Source organism: Propithecus coquereli, unplaced genomic scaffold (genome assembly GCF_000956105.1).
Source record: "Propithecus coquereli isolate 6110/MARCELLA unplaced genomic scaffold, Pcoq_1.0 Scaffold496, whole genome shotgun sequence".
NCBI classification, from domain to species: domain Eukaryota; kingdom Metazoa; phylum Chordata; class Mammalia; order Primates; family Indriidae; genus Propithecus; species Propithecus coquereli.
In genome coordinates, this window is record NW_012150796.1 from 1,090,013 (window position 1) to 1,112,215 (window position 22,203).

At 44.6% G+C, this 22,203-nt stretch overlaps 2 protein-coding genes across 2 annotated transcripts in view; one reads left to right on the plus strand and one right to left on the minus strand.

Annotated features, from left to right (window-relative positions):
* POLB (polymerase (DNA directed), beta) overlaps positions 1-12,598 on the plus strand; it is a 25,338-nt gene extending 12,740 nt beyond the window's left edge. The window contains exons 7-14 of the mRNA XM_012655962.1: positions 602-674; positions 2,264-2,318; positions 2,416-2,488; positions 3,747-3,817; positions 4,826-4,912; positions 10,716-10,780; positions 11,288-11,427; positions 12,368-12,598. Coding sequence (XP_012511416.1) covers positions 602-674; positions 2,264-2,318; positions 2,416-2,488; positions 3,747-3,817; positions 4,826-4,912; positions 10,716-10,780; positions 11,288-11,427; positions 12,368-12,462 — 659 coding nt within the window. The 3' untranslated portion in view covers positions 12,463-12,598. The remainder of the gene's footprint in view (positions 1-601; positions 675-2,263; positions 2,319-2,415; positions 2,489-3,746; positions 3,818-4,825; positions 4,913-10,715; positions 10,781-11,287; positions 11,428-12,367) is intronic.
* A 1,250-nt stretch (positions 12,599-13,848) lies between these two features.
* Positions 13,849-16,602, minus strand: DKK4 (dickkopf WNT signaling pathway inhibitor 4). Its single transcript, XM_012655975.1, has 4 exons — positions 16,492-16,602; positions 15,205-15,355; positions 14,521-14,673; positions 13,849-14,099 (listed from the first exon to the last, which is right to left on the minus strand). The coding sequence occupies exons 1-4, from the start codon at positions 16,600-16,602 to the stop codon at positions 13,849-13,851; spliced, it is 666 nt and encodes a 221-aa protein (XP_012511429.1).
* Positions 16,603-22,203: the final 5,601 nt, after the last annotated feature.

Below are 22,203 nucleotides of genomic sequence, written 5' to 3' on the forward strand. Positions count from 1 at the left end.
AAGAGGGTTGCTTGAGCCCAGGAGTTTGAGGTTGCTGTGAGCTACGATGATGCCACGGCACTCTACCCAGGGTCACAGAGTGAGACTCTGTCTCAAAAAAAACAAATGAAGGAACGGTAATACCTTTCCTTTCAATAGGCCTTTTAGCAGGATGCCTACACAAATTGGCACTCAGCACTAACTGAATGTAGGAGTCATTGAACAAATGAGTAGTACGAATAAACCTAATTAATCATAAAATGTCCAGACGTTGTGGTTACTGCTGCTGCTATTAACAGTAAATGAAGCAATATTGGTTCTTATAAGGTTGCTTTTTGCTGTAGCCAGTAAAATTTGGTATGATCCTTGTATGTTTTATCTACTATTTCGTACAAATGTAATTGAAATTTTGATTCAGTAAATAAAAATCATGAAATCAGCTGTTAGCTTTTACTACGTTGATTTGAAGAGTCACTTTTATCTAGTTCTTAATATCTGAAATTTTTTTCTCATTGTGTTTTCAAAGTCATTTTAATGTATTTTTCCCCAGGTAGTTTTTTTGCAAAAAGGGTCATTGAGGTTAGCATTTTTTCCCCAAAAAATGTTTAAATTAATACCTCAGCTTTATTTATCTTCTATACAGATCTCAGAAAAAATGAAGATAAATTGAATCATCATCAGCGAATTGGTCTGAGGTAAGATAGCAAATTTTCTTTTGACACTTCAGATGTAAAAGTAGAAATTTTATAGACATTCTTTCATACACCATAATGACTCTTCAAACTTAGCTAAACACACCCACTTTTCTATTCAGAAATACTAAGATTCGTTGTGGACTCCTGCGAGTATATGCCTGTGTTCACATAATGCCTTTGTTTTTGCTTTCTAGTTTTTTTTACGTATTTTGAGGATTTCCCTCATTCTCTTGACTTTAGCAGGGAATTTCCTCTTAAAATACATAGAACTGAGTGCATCAGGCAGCCAGCAGCTGTTTATTTCATGCTTACATTGTACAAAGCACTGCACCAGGTGCGGGATAAAGATATAGATATATTCAGTGTAGCTCTTAAGGAATTTATAGTCTACCTGAGAAGCTAGGACATGAACATGAAAAACTAAATTTAATAAAAGGGATATCCCCACACCTAAATAACAATATAGGAATAACTATAGGCATATGTCTGTATCAGCATCAATAATTATTTCATGTGCCACATATAATCTGGGAACCCCCTTTCTAATTGATTATTTACAATTATAGAACATAAATGCTATGTGTACCTTCCATGGTGTTATATAGTCTTGTTGGTGATTCAGTCCTAATAACCTTCTGAATTTTCCTATTGATGCCTTACCATAATATTTTAAAACTTACACTACTGTTGCAAAATTTTGAGCCAGTAAGAGACCAAGATGGTGGGATTCCCACCTCCTTTGCGTTTGGACAGTAAATGGAGGTCTTCAGAAGAACCTGGTTGTTGTGAAAATTGGTTTTGAACAGGTGCGTCATTGTTCTTACACATGTGCTTAGACATTATTTCATATTCAGATAATATTTTCATAATAGCCTTATCGAGATACAATTCATATATCATCCAATTAAAATATTTAAAGTGTACAATTCAGTGACTTCTTGTACATTCACAGAGTTGTGCAACCCATCACTAATAGTCAATTTTAGGACATTTTTGTTATCTCAGAAAGAACCCTATACCCATTAGCAGTCATTCCCCTTTTCTCCCCAGTGCCACCGCTCTGCAGCACCAGCTTCCTCAGCCCCAGGCAGCCGCTAATCTACTTTCTGTCTCTACAGATTTGCCTGTCCTCGACATTTCCCATAAATGAAATCATATAATATGTGGTCTTTTGTGACTGGCTTCTTTCACTTAGCATAATGTATTCAGAGTTCATCTGTGTTGCAGGATAATATTTTAACTTATGATCCTTTTGCAGGATTTAAGAGCAGTGAACTGTAACTCCTTGACTTGTCAGTAGAGAGCAGTCTACTTTGAAAACATGCACTAACTTAAATATATTTATTTACTCCTGTTATGTGAATATGAGGCTTATTTACACATAAGTTTAGATGGAGTCAATGGAATATTACAAGAGATGACACTTAAGGATTTCAGTCCAATTAAGGAATAAATCTCCCCTTACTCAAATAATTCTAGTCTTGATCATTCTAGCAGATCTAGAATTATCTGCTGGTATGAGGATACCTGTTATGGTAGGCAATTTAATTTTTAAGGAGATTTAAATTTTACTTACTCTGTTTTTTTAGGTATTTTGAAGACTTTGAGAAAAGAATCCCTCGTGAAGAGATGTTACAAATGCAAGTAAGAGTGGGCTGAATTGTATTCTTTGATTAGACTTGAGAATGTCACCTGGCGAGAAGCCATTTTTGGAATACTGACTTAATTTTTCTTCTATTAGGATATTGTACTAAATGAAGTTAAAAAAGTGGATTCTGAATACATTGCTACGGTCTGTGGCAGTTTCAGAAGAGGTAACATACTGGAGATCTTTCCATATCAGTACATAGAGAACTTCCTTATTCTTTTTTATAGCTGCAGAACATTCAGTTGTGTGGATGTACCATACTTCATCCAGTCCCCTATTAATGGACCCTTGGTTTATTTCTCTTTTTCTGCTCATTTTTTTTCATTTTTGCTTTTTAAATAGAGTAAAACATTTTTGGTGATGGGTGGGTAGTGAAAGACATCCAGCTTTTGGAGAAAGAAATGAAAAGAAAAAAAGACAATAGAATTTTCTTTATTAAAATAGCTTCCATAGATGTCCTGGGATCAGTAAACATTCAAATGTAATCTTCTTTATATTTAAATATCTGGTTAATGATTATTGAAGTATAGGATAAAGATACAAAGACACTACAAGATCTTCAGTCACCAAAAGAATGTTTGGCCTATGTTGTATTTATCAAGAAGGAAAGAGAGGAGATGGATGGAATTATTTTGTGCTAGCTGTGTATCGGGCAATATAGCCAATGCTGTTACATGTGTTCTTATTTAGTTGCTCAACAGCTTATGAAGTAGTTTTTAGTCGTTTGCAGACAAGAAAGCTGAAGTGTAGAGGAATGTAGAGTCAGTCCTCATTTGTAATACTGAAAAAAAGGCAGTTAAAGTGAAAAAAAAAATCCATCTAAGTGGAGACAGAATTTCATGAAATATAGTAAAAGAAAGGTTTAAACAGCTGTATATAACTTGCCAGAAGCTATGTGGTTGTTGAATATAGATCAAAACCAAAATCTAGGTCATTATAAAGTGCCGTGTTCTCATCCATGATACCATAATAGTAATTTTTATTACTATGTATTAATTAAGTTCAATCACAAGAATTGAAATGAGTTTTCTAATTAACCTTTACAGAGTTGAGTGTATACTGTTTAATTTGAGATACAGAGTTGTTCATAGGTGTATTTTAAAGCTGTTTTTAAATATTGTTTGTATTTATTATTGAGTAGTTATTTAGGTGCATTTTTAACACATTAAATTAACCAATTGTATGCAATTTATGTCTAATGCCAATTACTGTTGTTATCCCAGATTCTGCTGTCTACACCAATACACCTGAATAGTTGGACAGAAAATTGAAATCTTTAACTAATTCTGAATGTGAAGCACAGTGAAATAGAAAGTTAGGATGTAAGAAGTAAGGCCCTTCCGTGTGTGTCATCGGCTTGGTCCTGCTGGCCTGACTGACACACTGACGTGGAGAATTGCACACGGGTTCCTTTGTTGTCGCAGGTGCAGAGTCCAGTGGCGACATGGATGTTCTTCTGACCCATCCAAGCTTTACTTCGGAATCAACCAAACAAGTACCTCAGAATTCATAATCAAATGTGACTAGTCTTACACAACAATGGATATCATTTTCTAAATGATAGTTGGATATGTCCAGAATAAGTTTTGTTTTAATCTTTCTGAAAAGTCAGCTGCAGTATTTTGTATTGACTGAATTCTATGAAAGGCAGAGTAAGTTGTTGAAAGGGATACACATTGTTTTTCCTCAAGGAATTGGGAGGACAGTCTAGCATTTGAAACAGGGAAAATTTAATAAAATATTTTCAGAATTATTTACTGTCATTGATATTTTAGAAATACTCAGCTTAATATCCAGGTTTTTATTAAACAGATATTTTTCTATTAAAAAATAAAATATCAAGAGACCTTACCTCTATTAGAAAACCCATAAAGGCAAAATATTTTTGATTTTGGAATATATGCCTTTTAAAGATGAAGCAGCTAATTCTTTTATTTAGTGAAACAGATAAAACACAAATGATGTTTGTTTTAGTGTATCATGTTACTGGTGAAAACAGTGGTTTCTAAAAATATGTTTTGTTTGATAAGATGATGAATTTTCTGTTAGAAGGAAAAGGTACTTACTCAGAACATTAAAAAAAAATAGGGATTTCTCCATAGATAATCAGAAAACTCGTCTTAAAATGTTTTCTTAGGGCTGGATGTGGTGGCTCATGCCTATAATCTTGGCACTGCACTTTGGGAGGCCTAGGCGGGAGGATCGCTGGAGTTTGAGACCAGTCTGGGCAACATAGCCAGACACTGTCTCTGCAAAAAAAAAAAAAATTAAAAATTAGCCAGGTGTGGTGGTGCATGCCTGCAGTCCTAGCTACACGGGAGGCTGAAGCAGGAGGATCGCTTGAGCCCAGGCGTTGGAGGCTGCTGTGAGCTATGATTGTACCACTGCACTGCAGCCTGGGCAACATAGTGAGACCCTGTCTCTTAAAAAAAAAAAAAAAAATGTTTTCTTGCCACAACAGAGTAATTGTTCTTTTTCTTATTCCCTAATTATGATTCTACAGCCAAAGCTGTTACATCGTGTTGTGGAACAGTTACAGAAGGTCCATTTTATTACAGATACTTTGTCAAAGGGTGAAACAAAGTTCATGGTAAGTACTCATTTGATTTATTTAGCACATCTGAAAAAAACCTTGGAGACTATTCAGTAACCATTCTGGGTGTGTGACTTCATTGTAGCTTTGTATTACAGTCAACAAGTAGGATATCTATGAGACCTTAGAGAAAAATAATTAGCAGGATGCCTGATTCTCATAGCTACTCTCAGAAGACTTTAGTATTTTCTTTTGAATTCCCCACTTACAAATAATCTGTGCCATCAGAGTAATTAGTCATAATCTGGTTTTTAAAAATATCAATAATTATTGGGAGGCCGAGGTGGGAGGATCACTTGAGGCCTGGAGTTTGAGACCAGCCTGAGCAAGAGCGAGACTCCATCTCTACAAAAAATAGAAAAATTAACTGGGGGTCATGGTGAGGGCCTGGAATCCCAGCTATTTGGGAGGCTGAGGCAGGAGGATCACTTGAGCCCATAGTTGGAAGTTGCAGTAAGCTGTGATGATGCCACTGCACTCTAGCCCAGATGACAGAGTGAGACCCTGTGTCCCCTACTACCCCCCCCAAAAAAATCAATCATGATATTGACACACGTAAGTTTTTCCCTAAAACAGCAAGTGGTTCTCATATTCTCTGACTCAGAATTTTTCAGTAAGTGAGGTTAGAATTGATTGAAGAGTAGTACTCTATTACAGCACCAAAGAAAGTAAAGGATGTATGTATGTAATAGAACATGCAGGGAAGAAACATGTGTGGAATATAGCTAGGGAGATCGATGGAAGGGACACTTGTACCATGAAGCCCATCATGATGAACTGCACAGCCCTGTAGGCTTCCTAGGGAATTAATACTTTAAGATTCAAGACAAATGGCAAATGGATTACAAACAGATTAATAAATGGCCCCATACGAAAAATCAACAGGAAGGCAAATAGAAATCCAGAATCAAGATTCTTATTTCTTTCTTAGGTTTACCTTTGTTCTGGTCACTTAAATACATCACTTGGATCTTTTTCTGTATGCCCCACTTTTCCAAGCTAATATGACTGAAAGGAAAGAGACTATGCTTTCGGAGAATGGACTTATTAACATTAGTAAGAATCTGAGCGCATAGATTTGATAGGAGTTTTAGCCAAAAGTAGAAGATGGTTGAGAAAGATAATTAGAATATCATGTCGTTCAGAAAGCAGAATAGTGTTTGCCAGGGCTGGGGGAGGGGAGACTGGGGAGTCAGTGTTTGATGGGTGCAGAGCTTCGGTTGGGGAAGATGAAAGGTTCTGGAGACGTGTGGTGCGATGGCTGCGCAACAACGTGAATGTACTTAACGCCGCAGAACAGTACACTTAAAAATGGCTAAGATGGTAAATTGCATGTTGTGTATATTTCACCACACACACACACACACACACACACATACAAAATCATGTCATTAAGTTTAGCTTGGTGATTTTAATGGGCTGTGAAAGTGTATTGCCTAAGGTGGTCACACTTCACCAACGTTTTCAAATGAATTTTGGGAAAGATAAAAATAAAAGTTCTTGTCAGGCTTTGGGGATTAAGTCTACGATTTGTTCTCTTGAATCTGTCAGGTTTTGAAGCCTTACTCTGTGCCCAGAAGTATATATACACATGAAATGGTATTAAAAAGAGGGTTTGTATTTGCCCCGTGAACATCTTTTTAAAATTTAGATTGATTTTAATTCACTCAAAATGAATGTGCATGAATCTTACATTTAAGAAACATTCAGTCAAGTAAAATCCTAAAACTATGTGCTAGACAAGTTGGATTTTTTGCATTGTGGACAAGTGGCTTGGTATGCCTGGGCATAGTCTGGGGACCTCTGTAGCCTAAATCTCTTCCTTTAATAGTAATCTCTGTGAACGTCACTGGAACCTCTTTACTGGGGAAGTGTACCAACTGTCTTCAGCATTAGTGACCAGGAAGGTGTTTCTGCAGCACGCTGGCAGAAGCATTTTTTAATAGTCTTAACAGTGCTTTGCTGTGTTCAAAGAGAGATCCAGAAGAAAAACCAACAGTGGCTGTAGAAATCCAGTTAGGAAAAATTACAAGCCAGCAGGCTGTGTACAACCTGAAAAGGACAGGCAGGCAGCCAAGTATGTGTGAGCATGGAACGTTGCTGATAGTGGCCGGATTGGGCTATCCTAGTAGCTGCTCAATCAAAGACAGAAGCGCCCTTTGCCTGGGCAGCTGAGTCCTGGTGACTGCTCTGTGAAGGACTAAGGCCACTCCCCGGCCTGGGGCAGAGCTGGGTTGCAGGAAACTACCCCACTCTGCCTTTCCATCCTGTTGGTCGTGCACCTGGCAGCACATCTGCAGCTATTGCAAGAAAGGGGATCCCCCTGACCTGTTTTCAGAAGAAAACAGGTTAAAGAATAAGAAAGCTTGGGAGGCCGAGGCGAGCAGATTGTTTGAGCTCAGGAGTTTGAGACCAGCCTGAGCAAGAGCGAGACCCCGTCTCTACCAAAAAAAAAAAAAATAGAAATTATCTGGACAACTAAAAATATATAGAAAAAATTAGCCAGGCATGGTGGCGCATGCCTGTAGTCCCAGCTACTCGGGAGGCTGAGGCAGGAGGCTCACCTGAGCCCAGGAGTTTGAGGTTGCTGTGAGCTAGGCTGAAGCCATGGCACTCACTCTAGCCAGGGCAACAGAGTGAGACTGTGTCTCAAAAAAAAAGAATAAGAAAGCTGGTGTATTTGTTTTTAAAGTATAGAAGACTCTGGTGACAATAAGAGCAAGAAACAAAGGGCTTTATATTGTGACCTAGGAATCCTTCTCAGTGGGTGGTTTTTGATAAAGTTTGGATATTATACATGTGGTTCATAGTCCTTGAAATTTAAAAAATGTCATGTTTCAGCCTGCTGTTTTGACATTTGTAATCAGTATTTTATTTGCTAGGAAGAGAAGCACTCCCGGTCGACTCTTGAGTCAGTTTATTTTGGAGACAGTAAGAGGTGATTTGTATGTCGTTGCAAAGGAAGGGGGTGTTGGTGTGTGCATGGTAGAAGAATAGACTTGGATATGGAAGATACAGGATCTTATTCTGGCTTCATTACCAGTTGTATGGCATTAGGCAAGTTGATTTACTTCAATAAGGCCTTAATTTTCTTATCTGGAAAGTGATATTTGCCCTATGTCAGAGGACTGTTATGCAGGTCAAATCAAATAATATACGTGGAAACACTGAAGAGTTTGTACAGATGTACAAATTAGAGTTTGTGTAACTTCAAAGATTTTGAATCTTCCAAGAGTTGTACAGAGAGTGCTGCACGAATATAAGGTATCATCTGTTTGGAAATAGATCAGGAAGGAAGGTGACCTGGTAAGGATTCAACTGGGGAACAGAAGAAGGGACAGAAAGTGTGAGAGGGTGGTGATACAAAAGGAGAACAGAATGGAGACAGTGAGTACCCGCAGGAGGGGAAGACGCACCCAGTCAATGCGATATGTCTGTGTTAAGCACCTATGCGTTCCAGGCACTGTTCTAGGAGGTTGGGTTGTATCAGTGAATTTTTTTTTTTTTTGAGACAGAGTCTCACTCTTTTGCCCGGGCTGGAGTGCCGTGGCATCAGCCTAGCTCACAGCAACCTCAAATTTCTGGGCTCAGGCAATCCTTCTGCCTCAGCCTCCTGAGTAGCTGGGCCTACAGGCATGCGCCACCAAGCCCGGCTAATTTTTTCTATATATTTTTAGTTGTCCGATTAATTTCTTTCTATTTTTTGCTCAGACTGATCTCGAACTACTGAGCTCAAACAATCTGCCCGCCTCAGCCTCCCAGAGTGCTATGTATCAGTGAATTTAAGTAGAACTTATATGGAGTTCTGTGGGAAGGGACTGATAGTTAACAATGAACAAAACAAATTGGTAAATTATGTAGCATATTAGGCTAAGATAGTAAGTGCTATTTTAAAAGCGGAGAGCAGTGTGTGGGGCGGGGGAGTGCAGGAGGTGGCATTGCACAGGGTGGTCAGATGTGGCCTCCTTGAGAAAATGAGACTTAGGGAAAGACGTGAGTAGGGGAATTAGCTAAGCAGGTGTCTGGGGACGGGTGGCCAGGCAGGAGTCGGGGTAGTGACCCCAAGTGAGTGAACATTAGCAAAGATAGCCAAAGAAGCTTTTAATAAGATCTCTAGATTTCTGGAAGGAAATTGGCTACAAAATGAATTCAGCTTAAAAAGCGGAATAAACCATTCTCATTCCACATCCACGTGATTCCAAAACCTCTTGTTGCTATAACCACTGACTACTCTTAAAGGTCTGTGTATCCATGTGTTTTTCAAGTTACCTTCAAAACACAAATCCCTTTGAGCTAACAGTAATCAAACCTTAGGAAAGCCAGGGTTATTCCAGATCATCTGATAAAATCATGGTCTTTAGCTAATTGAGCCGTTCTTCCTGTGAATATAATAACATTTGGAAGAAAAACCAGCTTCTGCATTTAACTTTCTATTAGTTGTATATATGAAGAGTGCCATTCAAATTTTAGTATTTAGTGTAAGTTTGGCCTTGGGTGATTTTCTGTGAAACATCTACAGGAAGAATTTAAGGAACAATAGAGGATACCGGGGCTACTCTGAGGAAATGAAAACAGCTTTATCTGAGACACTCAGCGTGCAGCTACCTAACTGAAATCCAAACAAAACTAATCCACTCAGTCTAATAAAGAATTTACAGTAATACAGAGAAATTCCTTAACATTAGCACTTCAGAAAAAGTGCAGGAAGTAAAATTAGCCTTGAGGGAAGGAACAAAGCCATTAGATGAAATCCTATTACTGATGTGACAAACAGCTAGATCATCGCCTGTGGCATCCAGACATCCATATCCGCAAGGTAACGCCCCTGGTAATTCCAGGTGGAAGTAATTTCTGATCCATCTGAAGGTGGAAGTTGAGTTGGAACTTGTTAATGCCTGAGAAGATAGTTTCATATTTTAAAGGTAAACATATTTCATGAATCTTTCACCCATAGGAACAGCTAAAGAAAATACCTATTCTAAATGATTTTAATTTTTCTGTTTTGCTGAGTGAAAAAATATGGCTTTTAGTGACACATGTATTAAGTTGGCTACTCTTTAGGACTAGAAGCCTGTCACTTGTGTATTTGGCTTAGAATGTGGCATTTGACATTTGATACTTTTAACTTGAAATTTGGTGGTATTTATATCTTATTTTTACATGTGTATGAATTACTGCCAGAATTTTTGCCCTTTCTCTAGAAAGGGAAAAGATGACAAAACAGACTTGGATAAATTTCGTTTGGAAACTGTAGAAGTACAATGAAAACTCAAGCGTAGAGGGGGAAGAAAATGACTCCTTAATTTTCTTTTAAATTTTTCCTATTTTCTATCGTTCCTAATTTCTAAGAGATTTCCTCAGTTTCAAATGCTTCTACTTCTTCAAAATATTTTTTATTTTGATTTAAACCTTTGCCCTGAAGGTTCTTTTTCTGTAGTATTCTGCCCTTATTTTGTGGGTGGAATATCTTCTGTTTTCTGAGAATATTACTGGCAGCTTGTTTATTTTCTTTTTCCTGCATCATCATTGTTTCTTCCAAGTTGCTCTTTTCTGTTTTGGTCTTTTTCTGACTAGTTGCTCATAACCAGAATCCTTATTCGCCGTGGTTCTCTGATTATCATCAAGTATGATAGGAAGGCGGTGATAATGCGAAGCTTAGAGAAGCTACTAACTTACAAGTGCTCAGGCTTTTAGAACTGCCACCGTTAAAAGCAAACATAGCCTCATGTCTAAAATTGTATTAAAATGAAGCCGTAAGTTTAAAACCATCTTCAAACATTCTTTAAAATATCTATTTTAGGGTGTTTGCCAGCTTCCCAGTAAAAATGAGGAAAAGGAGTATCCGCACAGAAGAATCGATATCAGGTATTACCCAGACCTCCTCGCTGGCCTGTGACATTCCCTTCTCGTCTCCTTTTCTCCCTCCCTCTGGGGGTCTTGGATGTGACGTAAATGTCTAGGGCCCGCTCTTGTCCTGAAGGGCCGTATGTTCTTGCAAAGTACAGTGTTTAGCTTGAAAACATACAAAGAATAATATTATCTCTAGACTCTAATTTATTTTCTCTAGATTTGCAACTCATGGCTCCATAGCTCAGAAGTAGTTTCTGGGGAGCTGGTTGTGATAAGTGATGACGCTTTTCATTTCTCCACATTTCTCCACCCCTCTCATGGAGCAAAGTTCACTGAAACCTAAACAGATCTCAGGTGGGGGTGATTCCAGTGGTCTGCCATTCAAATGGCAGTAGTCTCCTCTTCAGGTTGTCAGACCACATAGACGTATTTAGGTATTTTGTTCCTTATTGATTTTAGGAGTCCTGTATTTGCTAAATTTGAAATATGTAGCAACAATTTATCTACTATTCATTTTTTTAGGTTGATACCCAAAGATCAGTATTACTGTGGTGTTCTCTATTTTACTGGGAGTGATATTTTCAATAAGAACATGAGAGCTCATGCCCTAGAAAAGGGCTTCACAATCAATGAATACACCATCCGTCCCTTGGGAGTCACTGGTGAGTATTTATGTCTGCATTGGAGGTAATTCCTGTCATCTGGAGAGAAAGTTATTTGCAAAGATGTTTTGGTTTAGCAGATTTAGTTTCTAAGCCTTCTGGTAACTATGCCCGTTGGTGTAGTTTCTTTGTATTGTTGGTCCCCAGGCAGTGAGAGGGGCGTTAATCCGGAAGGTGTTCCCGGGCCCTCAACTGAAGGCCATAAAGGATTTTTTAAAAAATGTGTCTCCAAGACTTCTGCAGAACTCAGCTGTCGTTGTTTCTAGTGCCACACAAAACTGGATAGCTTTGGCCCTGTGCTTTCAAAGTATAAGGATAAAGAATAAGGATCACTTAATCTGTGCCTTCTGGGTCTTGTTAACATTTCACGGCACACTCTGTGTTTACTATTTTCTGCTGGGAGAATGCGTTTTTGTCATTTTGCCCTACAAGTACGCAGTAGGCTTTCCACTCTGGTAGACCAGGGCAGTGCCGCTCAGGTATCAGTGTGCACACACGTCACTAGGGGACCGCATCAAATTCAGATTCTAATGCCCTGGGCTCGCAGTGGGGCTCAGAACTCTGCATTTCCAGTAGCTTCCAGGTAATGCCAGTGCTGCTGGTCCAAGCACCGCATTGTGAGTGGCAGAGGAGCTGACTGGAGTGTTTTATACAGTGCGTGATGGCTGCAGTGGAGGTCCAGCAGAGGAAAATCATAAATTCCAGTCCTTTTAATGGCCAGAGTTGGGATGCAAGATTCCTCTTGTAGCACTGATAATACATGTGACAAAGCTCCAGCATGAGCTCACGTGAGAGGATGGAGGTGGCCATTATCTCTTTTTTAGTGACTTGGTTATCATTTTCTTCTGAAAGCGAGTACCACCCAACTCTCAATCCTGAACTCCAACTAAATTCCAAAACTGGTTCTTAAAATAAGTTTCTTTTCTCTCTCTACTTGCAGGAGTTGCTGGAGAGGCCCTGCCGGTGGACAGTGAGAAGGACGTCTTTGAGTACATCCAGTGGAAATACCGAGAGCCCAAGGACCGAAGTGAATGAGGCCTGCCCGCCCTCCCACGCTGCCCACTGGGGGTCTTAATTTATTTCCTAACCTTTGCTGCGTAAGGGTCTTGGGTGTTTTTAAATGATTGTTTCTTCTTCATGCCTTAGCCTGCTTTGTAGTCAATAAAACCTCTCGCAGTTACTGGATGGCGTTCTTACCTTCTTAGCAAATACGTTTGGTCTAAATTTACATATTACTTTCATGATCACACTTTGCTATGGGTTTAGTAGAGAGAAGTGAGAGATGAGATGGTAACAGATCTTTAGTGGGAAATTTTATTTTATTCGTTCTGTGCTATAAACTACATTACCCCGCTACCTTTCCTCCTCCTCACTGATGATAAATTAGTCAATTAAGGTACACCCTCTGCAAGACGAAACTAGGGACCTTCATAAATTTAATTTTTTGATGGGCCCATATTTGATTTTGTAATATATATTTATAACTTAAATCGAAGAACAGATGTGTAGTTTATCTCTTAAATGAAATCTGTAGCAATTGGTTGTACTCTTACTAGAGCTTCCCTAAGCAAAACTACTTCTGACATGCACAAAATACGGCCTTTTAAACTTCAAATAAACAAAAATTTCATTTTTTTGCCTGAATGCTCCTCCGAGGAAACTTTTAAGTACAAATGGTCAAAATATGTAAGTAAAAACACTGCCTTGAAAGGAAAAATTATATAAATATAAAATGTAAAATGTTATCAAATGCTGAGTAAAGCATTGAAAACAAAGTATGTGCAAATGCTTTGTGACTTGCAAAGGACTATACAAACATAAGATTACCTTTTGAATCTTATTTCTTTGTTAGCCAAATTATTTTGTAGTGAAATGTCATTTCCCTTCTAAAAAATGAAGGGAAATAATAGCATTTTTAAGGAAAAATATAGTATTTGCTGTGATAATTTTCCCTGGTAAGATACAAGAATTAATTTCTTTTAACTTCAGATACCATCACTTTTTTCCCCCCATAGATACTGTCTGGTACCAGCCCTTCACCAGAAATCAAAGATTTATTTGGAGACGGAGATATTCGTCAGTTCGACTGCAGTAATCTTCACTACATGTATATCAAAACATCACACTGTACACTTTAAGCATATAAATTTCAAAAAAAGATTTATTTGCACTAATTAAGTCACTAGAAGAGAAATGTTTTTGTTATAGAATCATATACATCAGTTTTGCAGAAAAACAGGCAAAAAGCCAATGCTACTTTCCATTCATCACAAGGCAGCATTTCACAAGTCTCTAGTTTCATTCTACTTCTGTTGCTACAAGATTTGATTTTAAGAGATACTTGTATGGAAGCATTTTAAAATTAACGTTGGATGCTCCTTGAATACAATGAGGATCCTTTACTGCAAAATATGTAGCTTGTTATATTTTCCGGCACACTCTCAACCGAGCACGTTGTCTGTTGCCCGTCACTTGGCTTCGACACGACAGTCCAGGGCCACAGTCGCAACGCTGGAAGATTTCCGGAGCCTGAGCAGTGTCTTTGTGCCCTCTCCTGGAGCAGACCTGTCCCTCCAAGAGGACTGGCTTACAAATTTTAGTCCAAAAATGACGAGCACAGCAAAGCCCAGGGCCACAGTCGGAAGTTCTGAGACAGCTTTCTCCCTCTTGTCCTGTAACGAGATTGACACGGGCGTCAGTGACAGGTGGCAGAAGAGCCGCACGGGGGGAGCCACGGGGATAAGGGCTGTCAACTTATCCCTTCCAAGGGCCCTGGGTCCGAAGGCCACAAAGTGAGGCTAGACCGGCACGCAGGTCTCAGGGCGAGGCCTCAGGGTACAGCAGGGACGCGATGGGAACCCCAGCCCTGTCTGACGGGACGTGTCGTCGCTGGCGAGCCCCCGTCCTCGGCCTGCCGACTACCTGCGGCAGCTCCCCACGCGGCCTCTGTAGCTTCTTATGAAAGATTATGAAAGGACGTGCACCCTGTGTGTTTCTGGGGCGGGGAAGACTAAAGTCAGTTTCAGCCTGTCCCTAAGAGGCTCGGAGGAGATGTTTTTCTTAAATAAAATGTTCTCAGAATGCTGCTCTTACCCTTACTTCCTTGTGATTTCTTAATGTTTGGCTTCCTCTTGGGTTTGTTTTCCTGAATGGGGTGATCAGTTGTTCCTTTCGTGTGTGTGCCGTCTTGGTCATTGGTCTGTGGTTCCAACGTGGGGCTTGCACCTTCCATCATGGTACAGACATCTGAGGGACAGCCAGGTGTGACCAGAGTTATTAACCGGGGACTGGAGCCGCAGACACTCAGATCATCGCGCTGTTGTTTGGTTTGGCAGCACCTTTGCCCTCGGCTTATATGTGACTCTCCAGATTCTGGGACACGCACTGAGTGTTTACACGCTCATACAGCAAGGACGGTCACAGCAAGGACGGTCGTTAAGGAATTCATGGAACCTGAGTATTTACACGCTCACAGGGCAAGGACCGTCGTTAAGGAATTCATGGAATCTGAGTGAAAACAGAAGATTTGAATGATTCCAACTGGAATCTTTCCTTTAAAACCATCATCTGCAGGTCACTGGCAAGAGCTGTTGCCAGGAAATGATCTGCTTTGTCAGGAAAAGGCAGCCGCGTACATTTACTCGCAGCAAGAATCCAGGAACCCTTGAGAGTGCCTGTCTTGGAATATTCTAGCCTAGGAGATTCGGGTGCTGCCTTCAGTTTACACCCCCCGTTGGTGGGAGCAAAGCAGTCCCGCGAGGGTGCGAGATCGCTCACCGTTCGCGCAGAGCGTCCCCGGGCAGCACACGGCGTTGCGCTGGCACCTCCTCCGTACCCCGCGACACGTGGCGCAGAATGGCTTCTCATCCTGGGGTCTGAGGCAGAATTTTCCAGTGCTGCAGTCTTTGTCAGACAGGCACTGTGGACCCTGCGGAGGGAAACCGCTGTCAGAAGGGGCGGGAATCCAGCAGGACGCGAAGTGACTTTCTACTGCGGGCGGGAGGTGGAGGGAGCAAAGCAGAGCGGCACTTCGCAGGCCGCGCAGCGCCTGGTCTCGCGGGGTAGCCGGCCCCACCCGGAGGTCGGAGCAGCCGAGTCTCCGCCCAGCTGCTGCAGAGCCGTGTTGGAAAAGTTGTCTTAAGACTCAGAATTTAATTTTCTTATTCTCTGTGAAGACGGGAGAAAATGTTTTCTTAAGTGCGTCTTACAGATGACTGAGATTTTCAACCCGCGTTAGCTGCAAAGCCACGCTACGGTTCAGCCACATGCGCTGAGGTGTGGTGGCCTTCCCGTGGGACGCTCTACTCGGAGCACGTCCCCGCCGCCGCCAGTTAGCTGCAGGAGCCTTTCCCAAGGGAACTGTCCTTGGGATTTCATTTATGTACTTTTTTCCCATGTATTTTTTATCTGTATATATTCATGGGGTACGAGTCGTTACACTGACACATTGCAGAAGTCAGGGCTGTCCCTTGATTGCTAATCATGCCTCGTTCACACAGAGAAAAAGATACCAAAGATCAGTTTTTCTCATCCACAGTTGATGCTTTTTCATATGTATTAAATATATGTATTTTATATACACTATATACATGCCATCTATATTATAATATACACATGTATAAAATGATCCCTAAAACGATTCTGCAAAGTGTGACAGTGACAATGACAATGCGCCGTGGCCCTCTGTTTACTGGCCGGGTGGCCTCGCTTCAGTTCCTCAGCGTCGTCTTCATCTGGAATTAGGAGGTGCGCTGCCTGTCTCAAGTCGTAAGGAAGATACACGAGGTATTACAGATAAATGGCCTGGCACATGGTAGAACTTGCTGGATGCCAGTTCGCTCCCTGAGTGACAGGCGCACTTATGGCTGAGAGCCCTGAGGAGCCGCTGCGCGGATCTGACGCGTCAGCGCGGGCGCCTGCAGTTCACCTGCCGGCGAGCCCTCAGCGTTAACGCGAATGGCTCCGTCAGCCCCGCGACAGCGCGCGCCCGTCGCTGCCGGCGGCCCGCTCCCGAGACCCTACCTTCCGAGCCCCCTGCAGGGCGGCCCGCTCCCGAGACCCTACCTTCCGAGCCCCCTGCAGGGCGGCAGAGCCCCTGACGCCGTTGAAGTCCAGGACCAGGGCGCCCAGCGGCGAGCAGAGCCAGCCGAGCCCCAGCAGGACAGCCGCCACCATCCTGCGCCGCCGCCCCCTCGCGGGCCCCACACGCTGTGTCCCCGACGCGGGGCTGCTCTAAACCCGCGGCAGAGCTCCTGCCACGCTGGCGACCGGCAAGTCCTTTGCAACCGGCTTTTTCTGAAAGAGAAGCAGATCTGAGTCTGAGCGAGCCCGGCCAGCAGGTTCCCTCGGAAACTACTTATGGCCAGACGCGCCCTCCCCGCCCTTCCCTTCCTGCTTACCCCACACAGGCTCCAACAAATCCCTGCAAACCTGTTTGATCAATAGTTCAAAACAAGCGCTCACGAGAAGGAGAGAAGGGGCAGGCCACGCGCCTCTCCTCCGGGGGTGGAATCCCTCTTATTACCGCATATCAAAGTTAGTTCAAAGGGCCAGCGGCCGAGCAGGATGTCGGTATCAAAGGCAAACTCCGATAATCGCCTGCATTTCCTACCGTCAGTAATCCTCCGGGGGACGAGGGGGTCGGTCCTAAGATCTGTTTTCACAGCTAATTGCGCTCAAAGAAAGAATGAATCGTTTTGGCCAGTATGCTGTAGAGGATGCCAACAACTGATGAGTTAGAAAATACCCCGAGGCCTTACCCGGCACTTCCGATGGATGGGCAGAAAAGAGAGAAAACGCTTTCCGCGTAGCTCCGCATCCAGATGTAAACACCCCAGTGGCTCAAACGTCGCGAACGCAATAGCACCTGTTCCGACTAAATGTCATTTGGGAAATTACTCTCCTTTAAATGAAAATGGAACTGTTTGAAGTTAGGGTTATTTAATTAGGAAAATCATGACATTTATAAAAACCTCATTTTTTTGACAATGGGGACAAGGGGCAGAAAGCCCCTTTTGTACAGATTTATATGATTTAGTAGGAAGCTTTACATCTGCTCTACGAGCAACACATTTCGTTTGTGTTGCATCATGTTACATTGACTTAAGCAGCACAGGTACCCAAGTCTCTGGCTGATTTCAGATGGAATTTCATGCATTTTCAGTTTTCTTAATTTGAATTTTCCAAAACTTCTCCATCCCTTTCTTGTCTGGTTTTTTTTTTCCATCTAGACTGTTAGAGAAGTCAGGTAATTTAGATATGTGTTTATCACGGCCTTAGGTACTTTAAGGATAGAACAATCTAGATCTGGGTTCTAAAAATCCTTTTTCCTTTCTTCATTGTTCTCGGTGTAGACCCACCCGCGTGCCGCAGGTGGGGAGCGCTGTTGGAGTCCAAAGTGCGTCTCTTCTGTGCCCCACGTGGCAATCTTAGCATCACGGGGTCTTCGCACAGACCAACCCAACACTGGCCCACGGACATGCACCCCACATTCTGTGCACCCACAACATTCTCAGTTTTGAGTGATGCGGGTGCCATTCGGAGGCCGCCGGGGTGGGCTGAGTCCCCACTGCTCGGCTCTGGTCCTGGGGCTGCTGCCGTGGGACTCACGGTGCCAGGGGAGTTCCTTCCTCCTCAAGTACTATTTTTTATCACTTAAACCGAAAACATCAAACACTCTTTGATAGTGCGATAAGCCTGATGACTAGGGGTGTTAGAGAATTTATTTTGAAGTTGGACAATTATGACCAAGGATAAAGGAGAGCGCCCCAGGGTCCCAGCTCTGTCGGGTTTCTCTGCTTCCTGGTGCTTAACTGTAGGAAGGATTGCAGGGTACCAAAGGCCTCCAGCAGTGTACACAGACAAAAGGACTGGTGGGAAATCCTGAAACACAGCATAAACAGTCATTGAGCACTTAGCATGTAGTAGAACCTGCGGTTAGATGTTGGAAATAAAATATAAAACTTTGAAGATCTGGAGTCCAGACAGAAGACATATATGTATATGATTTTAATATATTATGGCAAGCACCAAAATAAAGGTTAAAAATGCAGGGCTGGAGGATTTATAAAGGTATAAAAACAGAAGGGCATGATTCAGACCTTCTGGAGAAATAAAGGAATGTGTTTACAGAGAGGGTAATATTTGAGCTGGGTTTTGTGGGATGCATAGGAGTTTCCTAGGTTGAGAAGCAGGCAATGGTCTGACCCAGGGTCAGAGGCAGAGGTGTGTGCAAGAGCATGGAGGTGCATTTAGGTTCTAGTAAGAGATTCTGTGTGGCTGGGGCAGATGGTGGAAGGATGAGATGGAGCTAGACTGAAGAACTTGATATACTATGCTAAGAAAATTGGATTTTACTCTCTATGTAATAAAAGTCATTGGAGATATTTGAGCTCAGAAATGGCATGATCTAATTTGTTTTTCAGGAAGACAGTGTTGGTGGCAGTGAGGAGTGGGAGAGAGGGGATGCGGGAGATCACTGGGGACTAGTCATGGCCCCAAGGACAGTGAAGAGGTCCCATCTAAGGCAGTGACGCAGTGACAAGGAGAACCAAGAGAAGGATGGGATTCTGAGGTTGAGTCTGCATCACTGGCTGCAGGGGTCGGGTGGAGCGGGCGGGAGGGCGGAGGCTGCTTCCGACCGACCGCTCTGACTTGGCCGGTGGATGGTGAGGGCCCTGGAGACAGGGGAGTGAGGGCGGAAAGCGGGGTGTGGGGCAGGATGAGAGTTTGCTTGAGAACGGCCACCCGAATAATTAGCGATGCTGGGTGTCTGACACCGAGCTGTAGGAATACCACCACATCTCCCATGAAGCACACTCTCTGTTTGGCCTTCCAGAGACGGGAGGGGAGTGGGTGCAGAACCAGGGGGTGACAAACAGCGGGGACAACACTGAAACGCGACTCCTCTGTCTTTGTGCCAGTCTCTTTCTGTTTCTCTTTCTCACTCTCTGACTTTCCGCTGAAAGAGTGTGTGCTCTGGGGCGGGGCCCCTCTGCCTGGACCACCACGCTGCCCCCCGCTGCCATCACCTCCCCTCCTGTCCACGCCCTGTGCATTCACCTGCCCGTCATGGCACTTACCAGACCGCACTGCTTCATGACCAGCCTGGGCAACACAGTGAGATCCCGGCTCTACAAAAAATAAAAAATAGCCAGGTGTGGTGCGTGCCTGTAGTCCCAGCCACTCGGGAGGCTGAGGCGGGATCGTCGCTTGGGCCCAGGAGTTGGGGCTGCAGTGAGCTGTGATTGCGCCACTGCACTCCAGCCTGGGGAACAGAGTGAGACCCTGCCTCAAAAAAATAAAACAATAAAAACAGAAACCAAAACCCCTCCACTGCAGTTGTCCACTTATTTGTCTCTACAACCAGACCCGACGGTGAGGGCAGGGCCATAGCTAATTGATCTTCGCATCCTCGCCTTTGTGTGCCTGGCACAGGATAAAAAGCTCCTCTACGGATGTTTTATGTGACGGACGAAGGCACAAATAAATGGGTTTATAGTGATTTTGTGCCTTTGGGCAAGTTGCTTCGCCCTCCTACGCTGCAGTCTCCTCCCCCGCGGGGCTGGCGTTACACGGACGGACGTCAGAGCCCAGCGCGGACATCTGTCCAGTGCAGCTCGCTGAGCAAACGCCTCCCCAGCCTGCGGCCTCGTTTGCCAGGCGAGACTACGATTTCTGTCTCTGAAAAGCCAGAGCAATTTTGAGGAAAGGAGGTCTGTGAAGTCCTCCCCGGAAAATGACCGTGGGTGTCCTTGTACACCTGCCACGGCTGCCCGCCCGCCGGTAAGCGGTGCAGGGCCCGGGCGGCGTCCGCGCCGGCGCCTGCGTCATGCGGGGCGGAGCGACGCGGGGCGGGACGAGGGCGGCAGGGAGGAGCCGGCGGCAGAGGCGGCGTCCAGCACGCTCTGCGGAAAGGCCTCCTCCCCGCTCCGCGGCAGCACGCTGCCTGCGGCCATGTGCGGGGACACCGCAGCCCGCGCGGTCCCGGCCAGTGCTGCGCGGCGACGATTCCTGAACCCCTCAGGCCGGCCCTCCTGGCCTTGCCGTGAGCGCCGCCCGCGGCTCCGCACCGCAGCTGCGGCCGCTGGAGTCCCGGCGGGGCGTGGGGCCGATGGGTTATGTTCACGCGGGAATGGAAATTCCCGTGTCATGGCTCCTGGTCAAAACCAGTTTGATTCCCATAAACTTTGCATTTCTTAAAAGAAAATCAAAGGAACTGAAACAAGCAGGGCTTTGGCAGAATCTCGCAGGAAATGTTCCACGAAATGAAAGACGAGATGCGGCGCGTTGACGGGGGCACGGGGTTGCAGGACATAGTCCTGCATCGGACGGAGGCGACCGAACGTTGCCACTGGTCCCCGAGGAGAGACGGCGACACCGGCCAGCGCAGGGGGGGGGGAAGTGAGTGCCGGTCTCGCGCCGACCGTGCGGCCGGGGTCAGGCCACTCTCGGCCTCAGCGCCTCATGGTCTTGGGAGCCTCTCACAGGCCAGGCTTCTGGAACCCACGGCGCTCGCCCCGGGCACCGCGCACGCCGTCTTCCGCGAACGTGGCACGCTTTGGAGCCGCGCGCCGGGCTCTGGCTGGGCGCCTCCCGTGTGCCAGCAGCGATCCACGGGCCGCGTGTGAAGTTTTGGAGGTTGAAACACAACAAAAACAGAACCCCTGAATTATATTTCTGCCCCAAAGTAGTTTACGACTGACCTCTTGAGGCCCCTCAGCCGTCCGTTTCGGGCGCTGGGATCTGCCTCGCGCAGGCGCGGCCGGGACAGCGGCGCCCGCCGGCTGGACTGAGGGACCTGCGGCCGCGCCCGCGCTGCCCCTGCCCTGAAGTTCGTCGCGCGCCCTTCACACCTTCGCTCCACGTTTTTTTCGTCATCCGAGCCTTGCTCTCTTGCCTCACTTCTCTTCATTCTTGTAATTCTTTTCCTCTTCCCTCTGTGTCCCCACAACCAACTCCACTTATCCTTTGTCTTTTCTTTCTTTCTTTTTTTTTTATGAGACAGAGTCTCTCTCTGTTGCCCGGGCTGGAGTGCCGTGGCGTCAGCCTAGCTCACAGCAACCTCAAACTCCTGGGCTCAAGCGATCCTCCTGCCTCAGCCTCCCGAGTAGCTGGGACCACAGGCATGCACCACCGTGCCCGGCTAATTTTTTGCATATATTTTTAGTTGGCCGATTAATTTCTTTCTATTTTTAGTAGAGACGGGGTCTCGCTCTTGCTCAGGCTGGTCTCGAACTCCTGAGCTCAAACAATCCGCCCGCCTCGGCCTCCCAGAGAGCTAGGACTACAGGTGTGAACCACCGCGCCCGGCCCTTTTTCTTTCCTTTTAATCCAAATGTCCTCTCCAATTTGATGGTGTGCTGCCGGTGCTGCAAGCCAGAGGGAAGGGTGAGCTGGCGGCTTGCCTGCCTTTGTCACTCCGGGGCAGCTCTCCGTGGTGTGCGGTGGCCTCGTCCATGTAGGTCTGTGATCCGAAGTGTGTCCGGGACCCCACCAGGGGCCGGTCTGTGGTGTCTGCTAATTGAGGCAGGAAGGGTTGAGGATGGCGGGCAGGGAGTGCGGGCCCCACTGCCACGCTGGATATGACTTTGGAGGGCAGACAATGGGCATTCCCAAGTGGGCCACAGGCTCCAGGGAAGGAGCCAGCGGAGAGGAATCCTGCACTCTGCAGGGAGCTTCCCCAGAGACAAAACAGGTTCTGCCGTCTGCGAAGCTGGACCCAACGTAGACAGAACTGCTTGATTCTTTTCCTTGGAAGTCAAGGGTGAACCCCTT